The 16985-nt window shown below is 41.1% G+C and overlaps 1 protein-coding gene across 2 annotated transcripts in view; it reads left to right on the top strand.

The window, feature by feature from the left end:
- The first annotated feature begins 811 nt into the window (after positions 1-811).
- The window catches only part of LOC114650606 (P2Y purinoceptor 2-like), a 244288-nt gene continuing 228114 nt past the window's right edge, over positions 812-16985 (top strand). For both annotated transcript variants that reach the window (XM_051926830.1, XM_051926828.1), the window contains exon 1: positions 812-2104. In XM_051926830.1, coding sequence (XP_051782790.1) covers positions 885-1856 — 972 coding nt within the window. In that variant the 5' untranslated portion in view covers positions 812-884 and the 3' untranslated portion in view covers positions 1857-2104. The remainder of the gene's footprint in view (positions 2105-16985) is intronic.

Here is a 16985-nt window from a genome sequence, read left to right as displayed (position 1 = left end):
ACTTTATGGGGCCATGCAAACCTGTATTAATACTTGTGTGCACATTAAAATGTTTTTTTGTACAATGTACAATTCTCATGACAGTGGAATATGTGGTTAACATCCACTCATGCATGGGAAAAAATACAGTTGAATAGCATAAATCTGGTATAATTTTGAAAAATACCGTGATATAGAATTTTGGTCATACCGCCCAGCACTACAATGAGCTTTGTAGCGATACATAATATTGCCATGTTTTCTTTAGTGGCAGTGATTAAACACACAGCAAATTTCATGCTGACAGGTAAATAGAGAAAGTTGACTTTCACAAACAGAAACTTTAGGTAGGAGAATTAGTGCTTTGAGTGGTCAACCAACTTTTACTAAATCAAGTCCACAAATAGTCAAAGCACGCTATTTCTTATACAATAGACACAACCTGAGGACCTGTAACATTCAAAGCATGTTGAAACTGACAAGTGCAATACTTTAAAAGGGAAAATTCAAGTAGGACCTGTTTTTATATGTTGAGATATCTATAAAGTATGTTCAGTAAAATAAATAAGGAAACAAAAAACAGATGACTGTTAGAAAGGATTTAGTAAAATGTAATATATTTGTGTTTACACAGCATATTGAATATTTGTCTTGTTCACCATGGTATTCCACAAATTTAAATCCCATCTCATATAACACTGACACATTTTACCTTGACACGGCAGAGTAACATCTTATGTAGTACCCAAAACCAACAGTGTACTATTGAGACTAATAATGTTCCTTTGGCATCCTCTGACTTTATTCATATGTTTTTTCAGCTTTTAGGAAAACAGACGGAAAGATACAGATGGAACTGTGTGAAAAGTGGATCCAGTAACCACTACCTTTTAAAAGTTTCAAGTATGAACCATAGCAGCCTGTACAAGTGTGTTTTAAATGAGAACTTTGAATTCATTTTACTACCAATCTGTTATGGGATTGTCTTTGTTATTGGGCTGATCCTTAATGCTTTTTCCCTTTTCATCTTCACCTTTCGCATGAAACAATGGACCAGCAGCACTATTTACATGTTTAACCTGTCCATCTCTGACACCCTGTATGTCATCAGCCTGCCATTTCTCATATACTACTATGCCAAAGAAAACAACTGGCCTTTTGGTGATGCCATGTGCAGAATCATTAGATTCCTTTTTTATAACAACCTCTACTGCAGTATCCTCTTTCTTTCCTGCATCAGCATTCACCGCTTTTTGGGCATCTGTTTTCCTATGCAGTCCTTGGAATGGCTTAATGTGCGCTGTGCCCGCATATGTTCTGTGCTCATCTGGATCATTGTTGTGTCTTGCCAAGCTCCCATCTTTTATTTCTCCCAAACCTATAACAACAACGGCAATGTCCTCTGCTATGACACAACACCCCCTGGATTGTTTCCCCAGTTTCTGGTTTACAGCTCCATAATATCTGTGATGCTCTTCTGTTTGCCCATCCTGACTGTCATTGTCTGTTATTGCCTAATGACCAAGCAGCTTATGCAGCCTAGTGCTGAAGGCACCTCCTCTTCCCGGATTAAGAAGAAATCAATCAGGATGATTGTGATTGTCCTTCTTGTTTTTATCCTCTGCTATTTGCCTTTTCACATAACCCGGACCATTTATTACATCTTCAGGCAGCTCAATGTGGAATGCAACATGCTGGAGGCTTCTGACATTGCTTATAAAGTGACTAGGCCTCTGGCCAGTGCTAACAGCTGTTTAGATCCCATTTTGTACTTTCTGTCCAGACAGAATTTCCGCAAAGTGTTTGTCTCTGCCTCCAAAAAGAAAAACAATACTTTAAAATTAAGCTCCTTCAATCCTACTTTTTCCAAAGTGTGAGAGACTATTTTGAATGAATGTAGTAATTTCAGGTCAGTAAAGAACAGCTTGAAGGACATAATCAATATTTTCAAAATACGTACTGTATATCAATGCATTTATTTATTTTATCAGTCTTTGTTATCCATTACCAATTTGCAGGCTGCTAGAATTTTGTTCAGAGCGGGATTGGACCAAGACAGAAGACATCCCTCACCCACATTGGGTCAGACAACACCTACATCTTTGGAATGTGGAAGGAAGCTGATGTAGACAGTGGAAGAACAATCAGACACCTCATGGAGGCCACATACAGTGGCAGCAGTACTAACTGCTATACTGGCCATTTAATTATGAATATATACAGGTAGCGGCACGGTGGCGCAGTGGGTAGCGCTGCTGCCTCGCAGTTGGGACACCTGGGGACCTGGGGACCTGGGTTCGTTTCCCGGGTCCTCCCTGCGTGGAGTTTGCATGTTCTCCCCGTGTCTGCGTGGGTTTCCTCCGGGTGCTCCGGTTTCCTCCCACAGTCCAAAGACATGCAGGTTAGGTGGATTGGCGATTCTAAATTGGCCCTAGTGTGTGCTTGGTGTGTGGGTGTGTTTGTGTGTGTCCTGCGGTTGGTTGGCACCCTGCCCAGGATTGGTTCCCTGCCTTGTGCCCTGTGTTGGCTGGGATTGGCTCCAGCAGACCCCCGTGACCCTGTGTTCGGATTCAGCGGGTTGGATAATGGATGGATGGATGGATATATACAGGTATCTCAGTATAATTAAGAAGAGTTTTGTGTAAAAAAGTATCTAGTAGTTTAAGTACTGAGTTAATAATATGTGTGCTAAAATGCATTCATTTAAGATCTGAACAGAAAAATCGGCATTGGCAAATGATACCTAGGGATTTAAAAAAAATAATACCCTTACACTTCTAGTAGAACAGGTGTTGAATAAACTATTATAAATTACCCATGTTGTCTTAAGACATGTTATAAATGACTATATCTTTCAATATCACTTTTCAATTAAAATTACACCATAGGAGCAACACGTCTTAGACAAACAGTCAACTACTTTAAGAATAAAAAGGTTTTTTGATGAGGCGTCTGTGCTTTAGTTTGTACAGACTCTGTCTATTTGGACACAGGCACACACAAGGCCTCTGCCATTTTTCTGTGTTAGGGAGCTTTCATTTGGTTGTATTCTCAAACCTCATTTACAGCATGGGTGTGTTTTTTAAGCATAAAATTCACTAAAGAATGCAAGCATTTCAACTTGTAAGGTGATTTTAGACACATTTGAGTCCTTTGGGTTTAGTTGATTAAATAATACAAGTATGAAGTGTACACTTCTATATCAAAGCTTTTAATCTTTAGGGAGTAAAATAACCCCATCCAATCAATTTTTGACATCTGAATGCTTGTTGGTATTTCAGTTAAATTGTACATTTATGTGAGCAGTGCATCCTATGTGTTGTGAAATTTTTGGGGTGTTTTTGCCTCCTAAAAATGATTTACATTTTTAACCTTATTTTATTACTGTCATTGTAAAAATATTTTCTTTACTGTTATTTTGATCATCAACATCAATTTGTAATTTTTTTTATGGCTGAGGTCCTATTAGTGTCACTACCACGTTATTGTCAATGGTGTCACATGTGACTTACTGTGCTATCTCTCTTTAAGATGGTCTAATTAGTTAAGGTAAGGAAAGGGCATTAGACCAGAGAGACTTTTTGGACTTGTTTAACACTGATTATTTGATAATGTTTTGGTTTGGTAGCTTGGTTTACATTTTGACAATTTGATATTCTAATCTAATATTCTAGAACAATATCTGCTTTTCCCACTGACTTGACTTTTGTTGATGTTAATTGCAAAACACAGTTTTACAGGAAAGTAATTATTATTTTTTAATCAGTAGAAATAATGTGAAATTTGAATGTATATTATTACCATTATAAGATGTTTACAATTTTCACTTGTTCATGTCATTCACACAAGTTTTTCTTTTAGTGTTTTGCATCTGTTGCATGTTAAAGCTTGTAGTTTTTTTCTATAGCTATAGGAAGACACTATTGTTCTAACATATTGAATTTTACTTTAATTTATTACAAATAGCAATGATGTTTACAGGCTGCATACTTAGACAGTCCTTGTAACGAATGGAAAGTTTTTACTTTTGGATTTATTTTCTCTTGTGCTTGAACTGGAAGAAAATACCTGCTGGTACTATGTTTTGGGGTCTTTTTAAATGATTGTGAGTCTCTGTTTTAAGTCCACAGATGCAAATGTATATGTAAAAAATTTTGGACAGTAGTGGGTGGAGCATCACCATTCAAAGTAACCAGACGTGTATGCAAATGTAAGTGATTTTGGAGAGCGGGCTAGGTGGCCTGTTTCTCAATCTGTAGAATTGAATGTGTATTACAATGGAGTAGCTTATGGGAGGCTTGTTAAATGTATGCCATCTGTCCCCCTTTTCTTGGATCCAAGGATGCTATTTTCACCTCAGTCTCTCTCCCCCTGACTTTTTACTTCTGACAAGGGAACGTCAGTGCTCACAGCCACAGTGTCTGGCATCGGCACTCAAGCTTTATAGCACTTGCTAACCACTGAGCTCTGCTTCTTTCTTCAGCTTTGGCAAACTTTCTGTTTTCCATTTCACACCTCACTGTACACGGCAAACACGATTACGTTTGTTTTTTTCCTGTCCAGGACACCACTTCTCCATTAGTCATCTATCCACTCTATTGGCTAATGCTGCCGTCAGTTGCTTCTGCTGTGTCCTTTATTTGCGAAAAGCCCCCGTCAGTGCTGTGCAGAGCATTTAAGTTAACATAATTAACATAATTAATAAATATTGACAATTAAAAAAGTAATCAACAAATAAAAAGCATGTGTCAGTTAATTTATTTCTATAATAGAACCAAATAAAAACAAAATCGGTCAAAGCAATTTTAAGATTATGGGGTATTTTGTATTTTTTTTCCCCCTTAAATATTTATATATTTAAATGTTTAGATGTACCATCCTGCCACATTTCAGCTTTTTATCTAAACAGGAAATAGTGATTTTGTTGTTGAGTGAACAAGTGAATAAGTCAGTCGCCTGTACATTTTTTATTTATTTATTTATGTTATATACTGTTCTGTGTGTATATTTGTATGTGTACACACACACATACACACACACATATATACTGTATATATATATATATATATATATATGTATATACATAGTGATACAGTGTCCCATATACTTGGAAATGGCCGCAAAATTGAAAAAAGAGGTTGCGAAAAAATGGTCTTTATAGACAGGAGTCCAAAGCAGAACTGAGGTTTGGTACAGACAGGGTGGGTTTTAAAGTCGTAAGGAGGAAGTGACATCTTCGGTGGTTGGTAAATATGCTAGAGCATTAGGCACAAGTCAATAGATGTCTTATAAAGGCATTATTTTTTTATTATTTTGTACTAATTTTTGGCTTTGATGCTAATAGACAGTCAAGATTTTTACCAGTTTTTAGCTTTGAATGAATCAGCATTAAATCACCTTTGTAACTTTACCGCATGCCACTTTAATACAGAGATCAGCTGCAATTTCTTTCACACGAACACCACCAAGGACTACATGGAGCATGTTCAACAGTAAGCAGTTCAAGTGAACTAATAATATTGGCCCCTGGTAAAAAAAAAATACAAATATTATACACAGGAAAATACATCGTTAGTTACATAGTACTTCTGAAATGTCGGGATAACCAATTATGCTGTAACTGAGGCCCACTGACTTTGTCAATTTCTCGTGTGAAGCTGGGTAGCACAGCTAGTTATGGAGGAGAGGCATCTGCAGGTAGACATAGTAAGTGCAGTCAGGAAAGATACAGTTTGGTTATACAGGTATGAATTCAAGGTCGGCTGTAACTGGGAAAAATGTTAATGGCATGGTGTGAGAAGAGATCAGAAACAGAAGAGCATGTGGTCATTACTGTATTCGATATAAACAATTTGGGAAACATATAAGGATGTTTTGGAGTAAAAGGGGGGCATCAACATAGTTTGGAGTTAGAAATATTTTAGCAGCAGGTTAAAGGTATATAGGGATATAGTCAAGTTTTTAATCAAAATGGTTCAAATGTTAAAAATCATACTTTCCACTCCAGTATAGTAGATGGCTGAGATGCACCTTTCTAGTTATGAGCTGTCAAAATTACAAAGGAAAAGAACAAATCCTCCACTCTCCATGACCACCATACCGGTGACAAAGCCCCTACACTCAGGAGCAAAGTTGCTCCTTAACATAATCTTCAATGGAGACCTTAATTCAATCATCACTAAAACAAACAGCTCAAATCTTCAAGGTGGGACCCAGTTGTTTCTATGCCCACCCACTTTGCAATTTCTACCATCACCACTGGCCCATTCTGGAATATTTTAGATTTGTTGCCATATCTGGATATTTACAAATGAATCATTATTTATAGTTTTGCTGCCTCTGGGATGACATCATCTAAAGTTACAGTACGTTACACTGTTTGCTGTGTGTGGCTCTCTCACTGCACAGTGGACTTGACAGATGTGTGCAACTGTTGATATGCAGAAGGCCATCTTACTTAAGAATGAGGGGTTGTGCATAAACCCTCTGGGGAATTTAACTAAGAATAAATAAAACCTCTGTGTTATAAGCAGGTAAATGTTTTGTTCTATTAAGAATCTCCTGTTTCTCTTTTCATGTGATTCATTTTACCCCTTCACTTATTTGATCAACCATTGCTTTTGTGTAGGTTTCAATTCTAGTTTGCATTTTCAGTTTCTACTGCTCAGAAAACAAATAAAACAATAACAATACAATTTTCCTTTTTGAACAGGACATTTTTCTAGTTCACACAGATCTTGCTGTCTTGTTAGTTTAACCTGTGCCAGTGTCTGAACTATTGTATAGCAGCAAGGGTTTGTTCCCTCGCCTTTATTTATTTTCTTTTGTTTTTGCTAACTTTGAATTATTTTTAATGTTTCTATGTTATTCATGTTGCCTTTGTTTATTATTTATTAATTATGTACTGTCTCTTGTGAAGGAAATGATTTCATGTATTTTTTTCTACATTTATTTTACAAACTTAATATATACGTATACTTATATTGTTATTATAGCACCATTACCAGCCTCGCCTCAAACATGTTAAAGGTTCTGACCATGTGACAAGAAGTGTACCTTGCTTCAGTTTACTATTTATTATGTACTGTTTTTTCTGAAGGAAATGATTTTTATTATTTTTCTATATTTATTTTACAGTACTGTGCAAAAGTTTTAGGCAGGTGTGAAAAAATGCTGTAAACAAGGAATGCTTTCAAAAATGGAAGTGTTAATCATTTATTTTCATCAATCAACAAAATGCAGTGAATGAACAAAAGTGAAATCTAAATCAAATCAATATTTGGTGTGACCTCCCTCTGCCTTCAAAACAGCATCAATTCTTCTAGGTACACTTGCACATAGTTTTTGAAGGAACTCGGCTGGTAGGTTGTTCCAAACATCTTAGAGAACTAACCACAGATCTTCTGTGGATGTAGGCTTCCTCACATCCTTCTGTCTCTTCATGTAATCCCAGACACACTCGATGATGTTGAGATCAGGGCTCTGTGGGGGCCATACCATCACTTCCAGGACTTCTTGTTCTTCCTTACGCTGAAGATAGTTCTTAATGACTCTGGCTGTATGTTTGGGGTCGTTGTCCTCCTGCAGAATAAATTTGGGGCCAATCATACGCATCCCTGATGGTACTGCATGATGGATAAGTATCTGCCTGTACTTCTCAGCATTGAGAACACCATTAATCCTGACCAAATCCCCAACTCCATTTGCAGAAATGCAGCCCCAAACGTTCAAGGAACCTCCACCATGCTTCACTGTTGCCTGCAGACACTCATTATTGTACCGCTCTCCAGCCCTTCGACGAAAAAACTGCCTTCTGCTACAGCCAAATATTTCAAATTTTGACTCATCAGTCCAGAGCACCTGCTGCCATTTTTCTGCACCCCAGTTCCTATGTTTTTGTGCATACTTGAGTCGCTTGGCCTTGTTTCCACGTTGGAGGTATGGCTTTTTGGCTGCAACTCTTCCATGAAGACCACTTCTGGCCAGACTTCTCCGGACAGTAGATGGGTGTACCTGGGTCCCACTGGTTTCTGCCAGTTCTGAGCTGATGGCACTGCTAGACATCTTCTGATTTCGAAGGGTAATAAGCTTGATGTGTCTTTCATCTGCTGCACTAAGTTTCCTTGGCCGACCACTGCGTCTACGATCCTCAACGTTGCCCGTTTCTTTGTGCTTCTATATGTATACACATATTGGCATCACTACCAGCCTCACCTCAAACATGGTGAAGGTTTTGACCATGTGACAAGAAGTTTACCTTAAGTTTATTTTTCACAGTGTAGGATGATTAATAGCTCTTCAGCAGTAATTTCTTATCTATGCCTATATAAGCTTAGGAGTATCTCTAGTCAAAAACAAATCTATTATATATATATATATATATATATAGTAACAAAGGCTCTATATAGGCGCCTGACATGACACAGATGGACACGGAGGCAGGTATAAAACAAACGAAGACTTTATTTTTCTTCACCCGTGGGCACACGTCTTCCCCGTGACCCACAGGCAATACACAGTCCCAAACACCACAGTATTCCCACAACAGTTTTCTCCTTTACCACCACTCCTCCTCAAGCTTAGTCCTCCTCCTCCCATCTCTGGCTCTCAAGTGTTGGTGGCTGGCCACTTTTATAGCCCACCCAGTAGTGTTCCAGGTGTTTGACCACCTGGTCCCAATTGCACTTCCGGGTGGGGTTGAAGACTCATCCAGCCCGGCTGTTAAATCCAGACAGACCCCCCTAGCGGCCACCCCGGGTCCCAACCAGGCTGTGGAGGACTCCATCTCCCATGGAGCCCGGCACGAGGTTGGGGAATCACCGACCGCCAGGGAGGCTGCCACCAAGTGTCCCAGGGGAGGTATTGAGCTGCCCATGGTTGCTCCCCCTGAACATAAGCAGCAGGGGCGTCCTGGCCGGGCATGGGACCCGGCCGCTCATCACAATATGTATATATGTATATATATATATATATATATACAGTTTGTATGTTGTAAAAGAAAAGACACAACTGCACATAAAGGGTTGGGGTTTCCGGCCCCGTATACTGTAAAGAAGTTGCAAAATCATATAGTCCAGAGTACAATCAATTTCCACTGCTGAACAACAATATGGCGTGATGGGGGAACATTTATAGAGGGGACCGGAAATAAACAGAGGAATGCTGGGTAGCGAGTTGTGGTGTATTCTGGGATTCTGACATCATCAGAGGGAAGGAAGATGCGGAAGTGGAGGAACGGGAGGCAGTTCAGGGTGTCGACGTTTCCTTCTTTCTAGGAAAACAAAGAGAAAAAGGTTAGTTGCCTGTCCATCCCGTATGGCTTTCGGATTTCGCGCTACTACCCGGGTCGTTCTGCGACTCCCCATGCGCGCGTGTGTGACAATGTGTATATATATATGTATGAAAATAGTTTTACTGTCAAATAATGCAAAGAGTAAGCAACACGTGTTTCACCCTAATTCTGGGCTCATCAGGCGTACACACTCACTGCACTCCCTCTCGGGAATTGAACCTCGGACATCAGCGCTAGAGGCGAAGCCCCTAATGTTGCGCCACGGTGTGTGGTTCGTTCATTTGACAGCATGTAGATCGGGGTAATTACATTCATGGCATTCTTAGTCTGAATCACAATCTGATTGTATGGGTGGTTACCTACCAGGTAACGCTTGTGATTGTCAGCAAGTCGACTAACATCCGCCACGGTGCCCTCTTTCAGTTGCAAGAAGCAGATCATAGAATGGTTAAAAATAGTTTTACTGTCAAATAATACAAAGAGTACGGTACATGCTGTCAAATGAACGAACCACACACCGTGGCGCAACGTTAGGGGCTTTGCCTCTAGCGCTGATGTCCGAGGTTCGATTCCCAAGAGGGAGTGCAGTGAGTGTGTACACCTGATGAGCCCAGAATTAGGGCGAAACACGTGTCGCGTACTCTCTGCATTATTTGACAGTAAAACTATTTTCAACCATTCTATGATCTGCTTCTCACAACTGAAAGAGGGCACCGTGGTGGATGTTAGCCGACTTGCTGATCAACCACAAGCGTTACCTGGTAGGTAGCCACCCATACAATCAGATTGTGATTCAGACTACGAATGCCATGAATATAAATGTATGTATGTATATATATATATATATATATATATATATATATTGTGGACGAAAAATGCACACTGAAAAGCAGACAGATAATATTTTCTCAATTCTCGTTTATTTATTCATTTGGAGTCGCAGTAAGTAGAGATTCAAAAGAGTATAACCTATAGCCGCAAAGCTCAATTGAACCCTGATCAAAAGCCAGGAGGGGTTGTTTATACTTCAGCATCTCATGATTAATAAGACAGAAAGAACATCCTTATCAAAACAGTAAAGTTAAACAATATGTCTGTTGAGCTAAGCATTATCTGTGTTTTGGAAGCTAAGCACAGGAGAGACGCCTTTGCATAAACTACATGTGCAGTTCTGCAGCCTTGTGACCTTGTCCCTGAAACATTCACTCTGAGAAAGGGAAAAACAAGAAACAGCTTACATTTTATTCATGTGGACACTATTTCTCCTGAACCCTGGAATAACATATTTTTGTTAGTTCATAAGCCAAAGCGTCTCTCACTGGCAAGTTACAAAATAGTTATTATAAAGATTCTAATTTACTAAACACACAAAATACATGGTGCTGAGGAGAACATTCTTCTTCTACATTCCCCCCTTTTTGAACCAACAAAAATATGGGTGACATAGGAGTAACAAGGGAGAGAGTAGGAGAAGGGGAAGGAGTGGAAGGAAAGGAGGAAGAAATGGGAAGCATGCATTCTTTGTGTAACATATAAGCCTTGGCCACGGAGGCAGTGAAATACTGGGACACAATAGATCTAATTAGGGGGACTATACAGCAGGCCACAAGCAACAGAATGATAAAAGCAACGGCCAGTGAAATAAAAACTGACCTGAGCCATCAGCCCCAGGGGCTAGAAATGCCAGAAGTGGTAGCTAACTCATTTGAAAGGGCAGTTAAACCTGGCAAAGCACGGTGATTGATCCATCGGGAGCCGTATTATTAGGGATGCAAGTGCAGCACGCATCACCAAACATAGTACATACACCCCCCTTTTCAGCAAGGAGCATATCTAATGCTAATCGATTTTGCCAAGTCATAAGAGATGTTCTATCAAGCTGTTCATGTATCCCTTCAACAGCCTCTTTAGTAAAATTCAGGAAACGCTGTTGGTTGTAATATAAGTAATTAATCTAATATACACTTTTATTTATTGTAACTTGGGGGAAAATAGACTCAAATCCGGCAGCAACTTGATCTCGCGCTTGAAATTTATCAGGGACTCCACAAGGGACACCAATGGAATCAAAGTAAACGCCAGGGCCGTGAAGAGAGAATGTGGAGGGGTCAGTAGAGCGGGGTCGACGACGTCGGCCAGAGCTGGACGACACGCGAGGAGAATTCAAAGGGAGGAGGTGGAATGGCATAACAAGTTGGGTTAATGTGCATGTGCCAGTCCAAACAGGTGGAAGAATATCAAGTAATTTTAATGTACTGCACATCCACCAAATATCAGCACGCGGAGTGGACTGTGTCAACAGGAAAAGTGATAATGTAGAATTAAATGAGGTGGAGTTAACCTGGAAAGTCTGGGAACAGAAGGAAGAAGGGATATGACCAACATTAGTACCTCGGAAGGGGGAACTATAATTACTAGAGAAGCAGGTATAATTGCCTTCATGAGACTGGAACATCGGGGGAGTCATATGAGGAGTGGGGGGGAAGAGGAGAGAAAGTGTAATGCAGTTAGAGTCTTTTGGTGTGGACGGAGAGGTAAAAAGGGCAAGGAGACAAGGAAGACCAACAGGGTAAATATTAGAAAGAGGGAAAGGGACGGTAGCCAAATGTGGCCTGGCCGTAGCACAGGCGTAGCAATCAGATTGATTTACTTGCTTAGCCGAATATAATACCCACTGTAACCAACGATTCTGATCGCCATAGCCAGTTTCAATTGAAAAAGTGGATGAGAGGGTGAAAATATTCATAATCTTAACAGGAGAAAAATCTGAACCAGAAGTTGGGGAGACGGGTGTGTGTGCAGGAGAATGAGAGGTGTTAGTAACAGGATTGTCAATCTTAATTAGAAATCTCCCTAAAGGGTCTGTTCCAGATACATATGCCCCTAATATATAGGTTCCTGAGTCATGTAAAGAGGAGTTCTTCAAAATGATGATCAAGGGGTTACAATGGTTGTCAACACATTTATGAGAAGCATGTCCTTTTATGATAGAAAATCGATTTTTCAAACCGTATTTTTGGGCCTCAAAAGGTTGAGAACCCCAGTCCTCAGTTCCAGTGTTAGCAAAAACCCATAGCCAGGTGTCGCAGTTACTTCCCCAATAATACCTTGAAACAGTCATACACACGTATTTGTCAGACCAGGTCCACTGGGCTTGTCGACCAGTCCCACAGTTGATAATAGAGCAGAAATCAACCTGCACTGATGTGGTGATTCCTAACAGGAAAGTCAAGGTGACCAGGGCAGTAGACAAGGGAAAAGAAAGCATAGTAGCACAGCAATCAAGGGTGCCATCTCTTGCAATGTGAGGCGTGAATCCAGGCGGGCAATCCTTCCATTTTCACTGCATGTGGTGTGGATAGAAGAACTTGGAATGGTCCTCTCCACCTCGGCTGATGCCAATGTTTCCTCCGAGTGTCATGGACGAGGATCCAAGTGCCTAAGGGAATCGGCGTGTCTTTAGATGGAAGACTAGTCCTCCAGGCCTGGTTAACCTGCTCGTGGACTTCTTTCAGAGAAGCTCGGACACCTGTAAGACAAGAGAGAAGATCATTGTCCACAGTATGCAGGTTAACATTTCCTATAACCATGCCCACAGGCATGGGTGTCCGGTCAGAATTTCAAACGGCGACAGTCCTAATTGCCGGTGTGTTCTTGCCCTCAATCTCATTAAGGCCAGAGGCAAAGTGTCTGGCCAGGATAAATTTGTCTGCTCACAGATTTTTGCTAATTTAGATTTGAGGGTGCCATTATCAGTTTGCAATTTCTGTGGTATGCCCCACCTAGGAATAATTTCTTTGATTAAAGCTTTGGCTACAGTTTTAGCATCAGCGTGTTTAGCAGGAAAAAGTTCTACCCATCGGGAGAACACATCAACAATTACTAGACAATAACGATAACCTTTAGACGGAGTTAGTTCAATGAAATCCATTTGGAGGTGTTCAAACGGACCCATTGGATTAGGTGTAACGGCGGGACTTACCTGGACTTACCTGGGTGCCCTTTCCTACATTAGACTTTTGACATAATGCACAGCATCTGCAGAACTGCTCTGCATATGTAGAAAAGCCTGCAGCTTCCCAGTGTTTTTCAACATCCTGAATCATGGCGTCCCTTCCAGCATGGTCTAGACCATGAGCGATTTTTGCCATACCTGGGAAAGAAGCCTTTGGGAGGAAAGGTTTGTTAGTTTGCCTATGGGTCCAGACTCCATCAGAGAGGGACCCTTCTTTGGACCATTTTTTCTTTTCTCTGTCCGTGGCTGCACTCTGTAAAGAAACAAGTTGATTATCAAGGTCCTGGTTATTTCTCTGTTGGAATAAAGAAATTGGTGTGTTATTATATGCAGCCTGTTTAGCAAAGTGATCAGCTAATTCGTTTCCTTTGCTGACAGGATCTTGTTTTCCTATGTGAGCTTGACATTTAACAATCGCTAACTTTGATGGTTTAGTTATAGCTTCTAAGAGGGATTCAATCAGTTTTTGATGTTGGATCGGTTTGCCAGCGCTGGTCTTAAATCCTCTACTAAAATAGAATGAACGGCGTGAGGTACCTTTACTATTAGGGGCTCATGAGCACTTTGTTTGTCTGTATGTGGTTGCGTTAAAACTGCATTCATTAATCCCCCCTTTTTCGTCCACGAACACAGTGAATGGACGAGAATATGGTCAGTGAGAGTAATGCATTTTTATTATTATTTATTTATTGAGTTATTTATTTTTTTTAATCATAGAGCCTTGTCAGCCTGCTATATCACTGCATGCAGCCAGATCGCAGTGTTAGCTAGATTTTGTAAAGGCTGTGCTCCTCCTGAAAAACTTACAATCAAACAACTTCTCAGGCCGCAAGCTGGTACTACTTTTAAATTAGGAATTCATCTCACCGTGGTGCCATACATGCTAGCCTCCAGATCATGGAAAAGTCCGAGGCGGGACCGGGTCAGCGACAACAAGGAAACACTAATTTCCGTGGCGACCCAAATGCCAACTGCAAACAAAAATAATCCATTTCGGGAAACACACAGCACAACTCCACAACAAGAAAACATTCCCACCAAAAGCTATGCAGCCACAGAGAAATATGCTGACTTAACCTGTTGTTTTGTGACCGGTCTTGGAAGGTTTTGAATGATGGTTAAACGGCCGCTAGAGAGAGCTCTTGTATCGCAAGAAATGTCATGACCTAAATATTTAACGATAGCTTGAAGTAACTGCAGTTTTTTTTTTTTTTTCTTTCTTCGACACTTTTTTATGGCCATTTTCACCTAAAAAGAATAGCAATTTTCTGAGTATCATGTGCACTTGTTGTTTATTTATTTTTCTTTTCTTTTTTCTTATCTATATACTGTATCAATTTATTATCTTTTTCTGGCCAAAACCATAAACACAAGGGGCTTCAGTATATCCCTGAGGCATGACGGTCCAGGTCCATCGGCGGTTTTGAAAGGTAAAAGCAAACCAGGATTGAGAATCAGGGTGCACGGGAATGGAAAAGAAAGCGTTAGCAAGGTCAATAACAGAGAAGTACCGGGCGGACGGGGGTATCGTGGAAAGAATAGTGGAAGGATTAGGAACAATAGGTGTTCTAGGAAAAAAACCGCAGAGTTAACTTTTCATAGGTCTGGAACAAAACGGCAGGACCCGTCAGCCTTTTTTACAGGAAAAAATGGGGGAGTTGACTGGAAAGTATGTAATTGGAATAATTGCTCCTCGCCTCACGAGATCAGAATGTACGGCGGCGATGCCAGCCTCTGCCTCTGGAGACAGAGGATCCTGGACACGGTACGGGCAGAAGGAAGATTTTGAGAAAATCACCAGTGGCTCAGTGTGCTATCCTTCCATAATCAATTTTTTCCCTTGGGACCACAGTGCTAAGGAAACATGGGGAACCAAATCTCCTAAATAGAAAACGCTTTGTGAATATGTGAGGTGCACTGAAGCAACAGCTTTAGTAGACAACAAAAATGCATGGAATGTGCAAAGTTTCAGGGCATGTGCTGGAGGAAAAGAAAAGATTCTAACCAAGGTGTGTCCACTTCAGTAGGGAAAATACTGGGCAGTATAAGGCAGGGTGTCCGGGACTTGTAAGTGAGGAAATAGGCATGAGGGGAAAGAATGAAGGGCTTTCAAGAGGAAGGTGTGCGGAGAGATGTTCAGGGTCCAGGCTGTAAAAGAGGGCTTGGGGTGTGAAGTGTGGCACAGGAGCTTAGGAATGGAGCAGCAAAAATCCTTGTTCAGTTAAAGAAAATTGAGACTGACAATTAAGTCATAAGATCCCATCCCAGCAGTTTCACAGGGCACAAATGATTTAACAGAAAGGAACGAGTCAATAATGAAACTGTTAATGCTGAGCTGTAATTGCACAGGAACCTCCTTCAGCGCATGGCTCCTGTGTCCATTTCAAAGGCAGTTTCTTTGCCATTAAAGTCAATAAAAGATCAGTTTCAGCATGACGAGTAAGCAAAGGAAACTGGAAAAAGTGGCTTGGGTCCCTGATAATTCTTAGGACCAAGGAATGTCATTAGGCTCAGGGAGAGGGGGTGACGGAGGCGCTTGTGTGGGCAGTTGCGTCTGAAATGTCCAAGTTCACCGCAGCAGCGGCAGGCATATGACGCTGGCATCTGCTCCGAAGAGTTAGGCATCTGAGCAAAAGGATTATTAAGGTTTGATAAATGGAACCCGCGTCCTCTTCCGTGCCCTCGCCCTCGACCTCCAAAGAATTTCCCGCGTCCTCTCCCCCTAACCAGGTCAGTTCTTCCAGTATAATAATTTATTTGTGCAGCCAAAAGTTTGGTCTGTGTGTCTGACTCTTTTAATTTAGTCTGACTGTCAGCATGCTCTGCATGACGCTTGTCTTCCTCGAACGTTGCGGTCTTCCAGCCTTTTTGCAGGACGTGCAGACTTTGCTTTGAATGTCACTTCTCAGTCCCGAGATGAAAGGAGGCACTGCAGCACGAGTTCTATCGTTTGTATTGTCTAGCCCAGAGTGATTAGCCATCAGATCTTGCAATCGGTGAGCCGGCTGAAATTAGTGACCAGTTTGTGCCCTTTTTATATTTTTTCTGCCAGGGCTCCTTTCAAAGGCTCTCACTGGGCGAGGAAAGGACCTTCACTCCAACACCAAGGGACACCGTTATGATCACCGTGATTTACAGTTGCCCATGCGGTGCTCAGCTGTCGACGGAGCACCTGTGTCCACTCTGCAACATTTGTTTCATACATGTTATCCAGCTGCTGTAACAGCTCCACAAATTGCAGTCCACGGACTGCTCGTGCGCTGGGAGACAGATGACTCTTTTAATTTCTGCCATTACAATCCAGTAGCATCTTGTGAATGATCTGAATTATCTTCTTTAGGGTCAATATGTGAGGATGGGTCATAATGATATTGTTCATCGTAAAAACCTGCTCCAGACGGTTCGTCTGTTAACAGGGGTGTTGTTGGAGAAGAGGGTGCAGGAGGTGGAAGCAGGGGAGTTTTGGTAAGGAGGGGGTGGACAGATTACGGGGTATAGGGGGTCTTTCTTTTCGGTCTGCTTTCTTTTACTTTCAGGCTTGGGCGCTGTCTCTATCTTCACTTTCTGCAACGCTAGCAATAATTCTTCCTTGTCTTTTTTGTGTTTTGACTTCAGCAGCCAGCAGGTTGTTACGCCTCTGCTTATTCCACTTCTTACATGCCTTTTAAAATCCAACCCAGTCTGCTTCTCTATTAACTG

The sequence above is a fragment of the Erpetoichthys calabaricus genome, chromosome 4 (genome assembly GCF_900747795.2).
Source record: "Erpetoichthys calabaricus chromosome 4, fErpCal1.3, whole genome shotgun sequence".
NCBI classification, from domain to species: domain Eukaryota; kingdom Metazoa; phylum Chordata; class Cladistia; order Polypteriformes; family Polypteridae; genus Erpetoichthys; species Erpetoichthys calabaricus.
The sequence above is the reverse complement of the archived record's forward strand: the minus strand, read 5'-3'. Positions and strand labels throughout refer to the sequence as shown.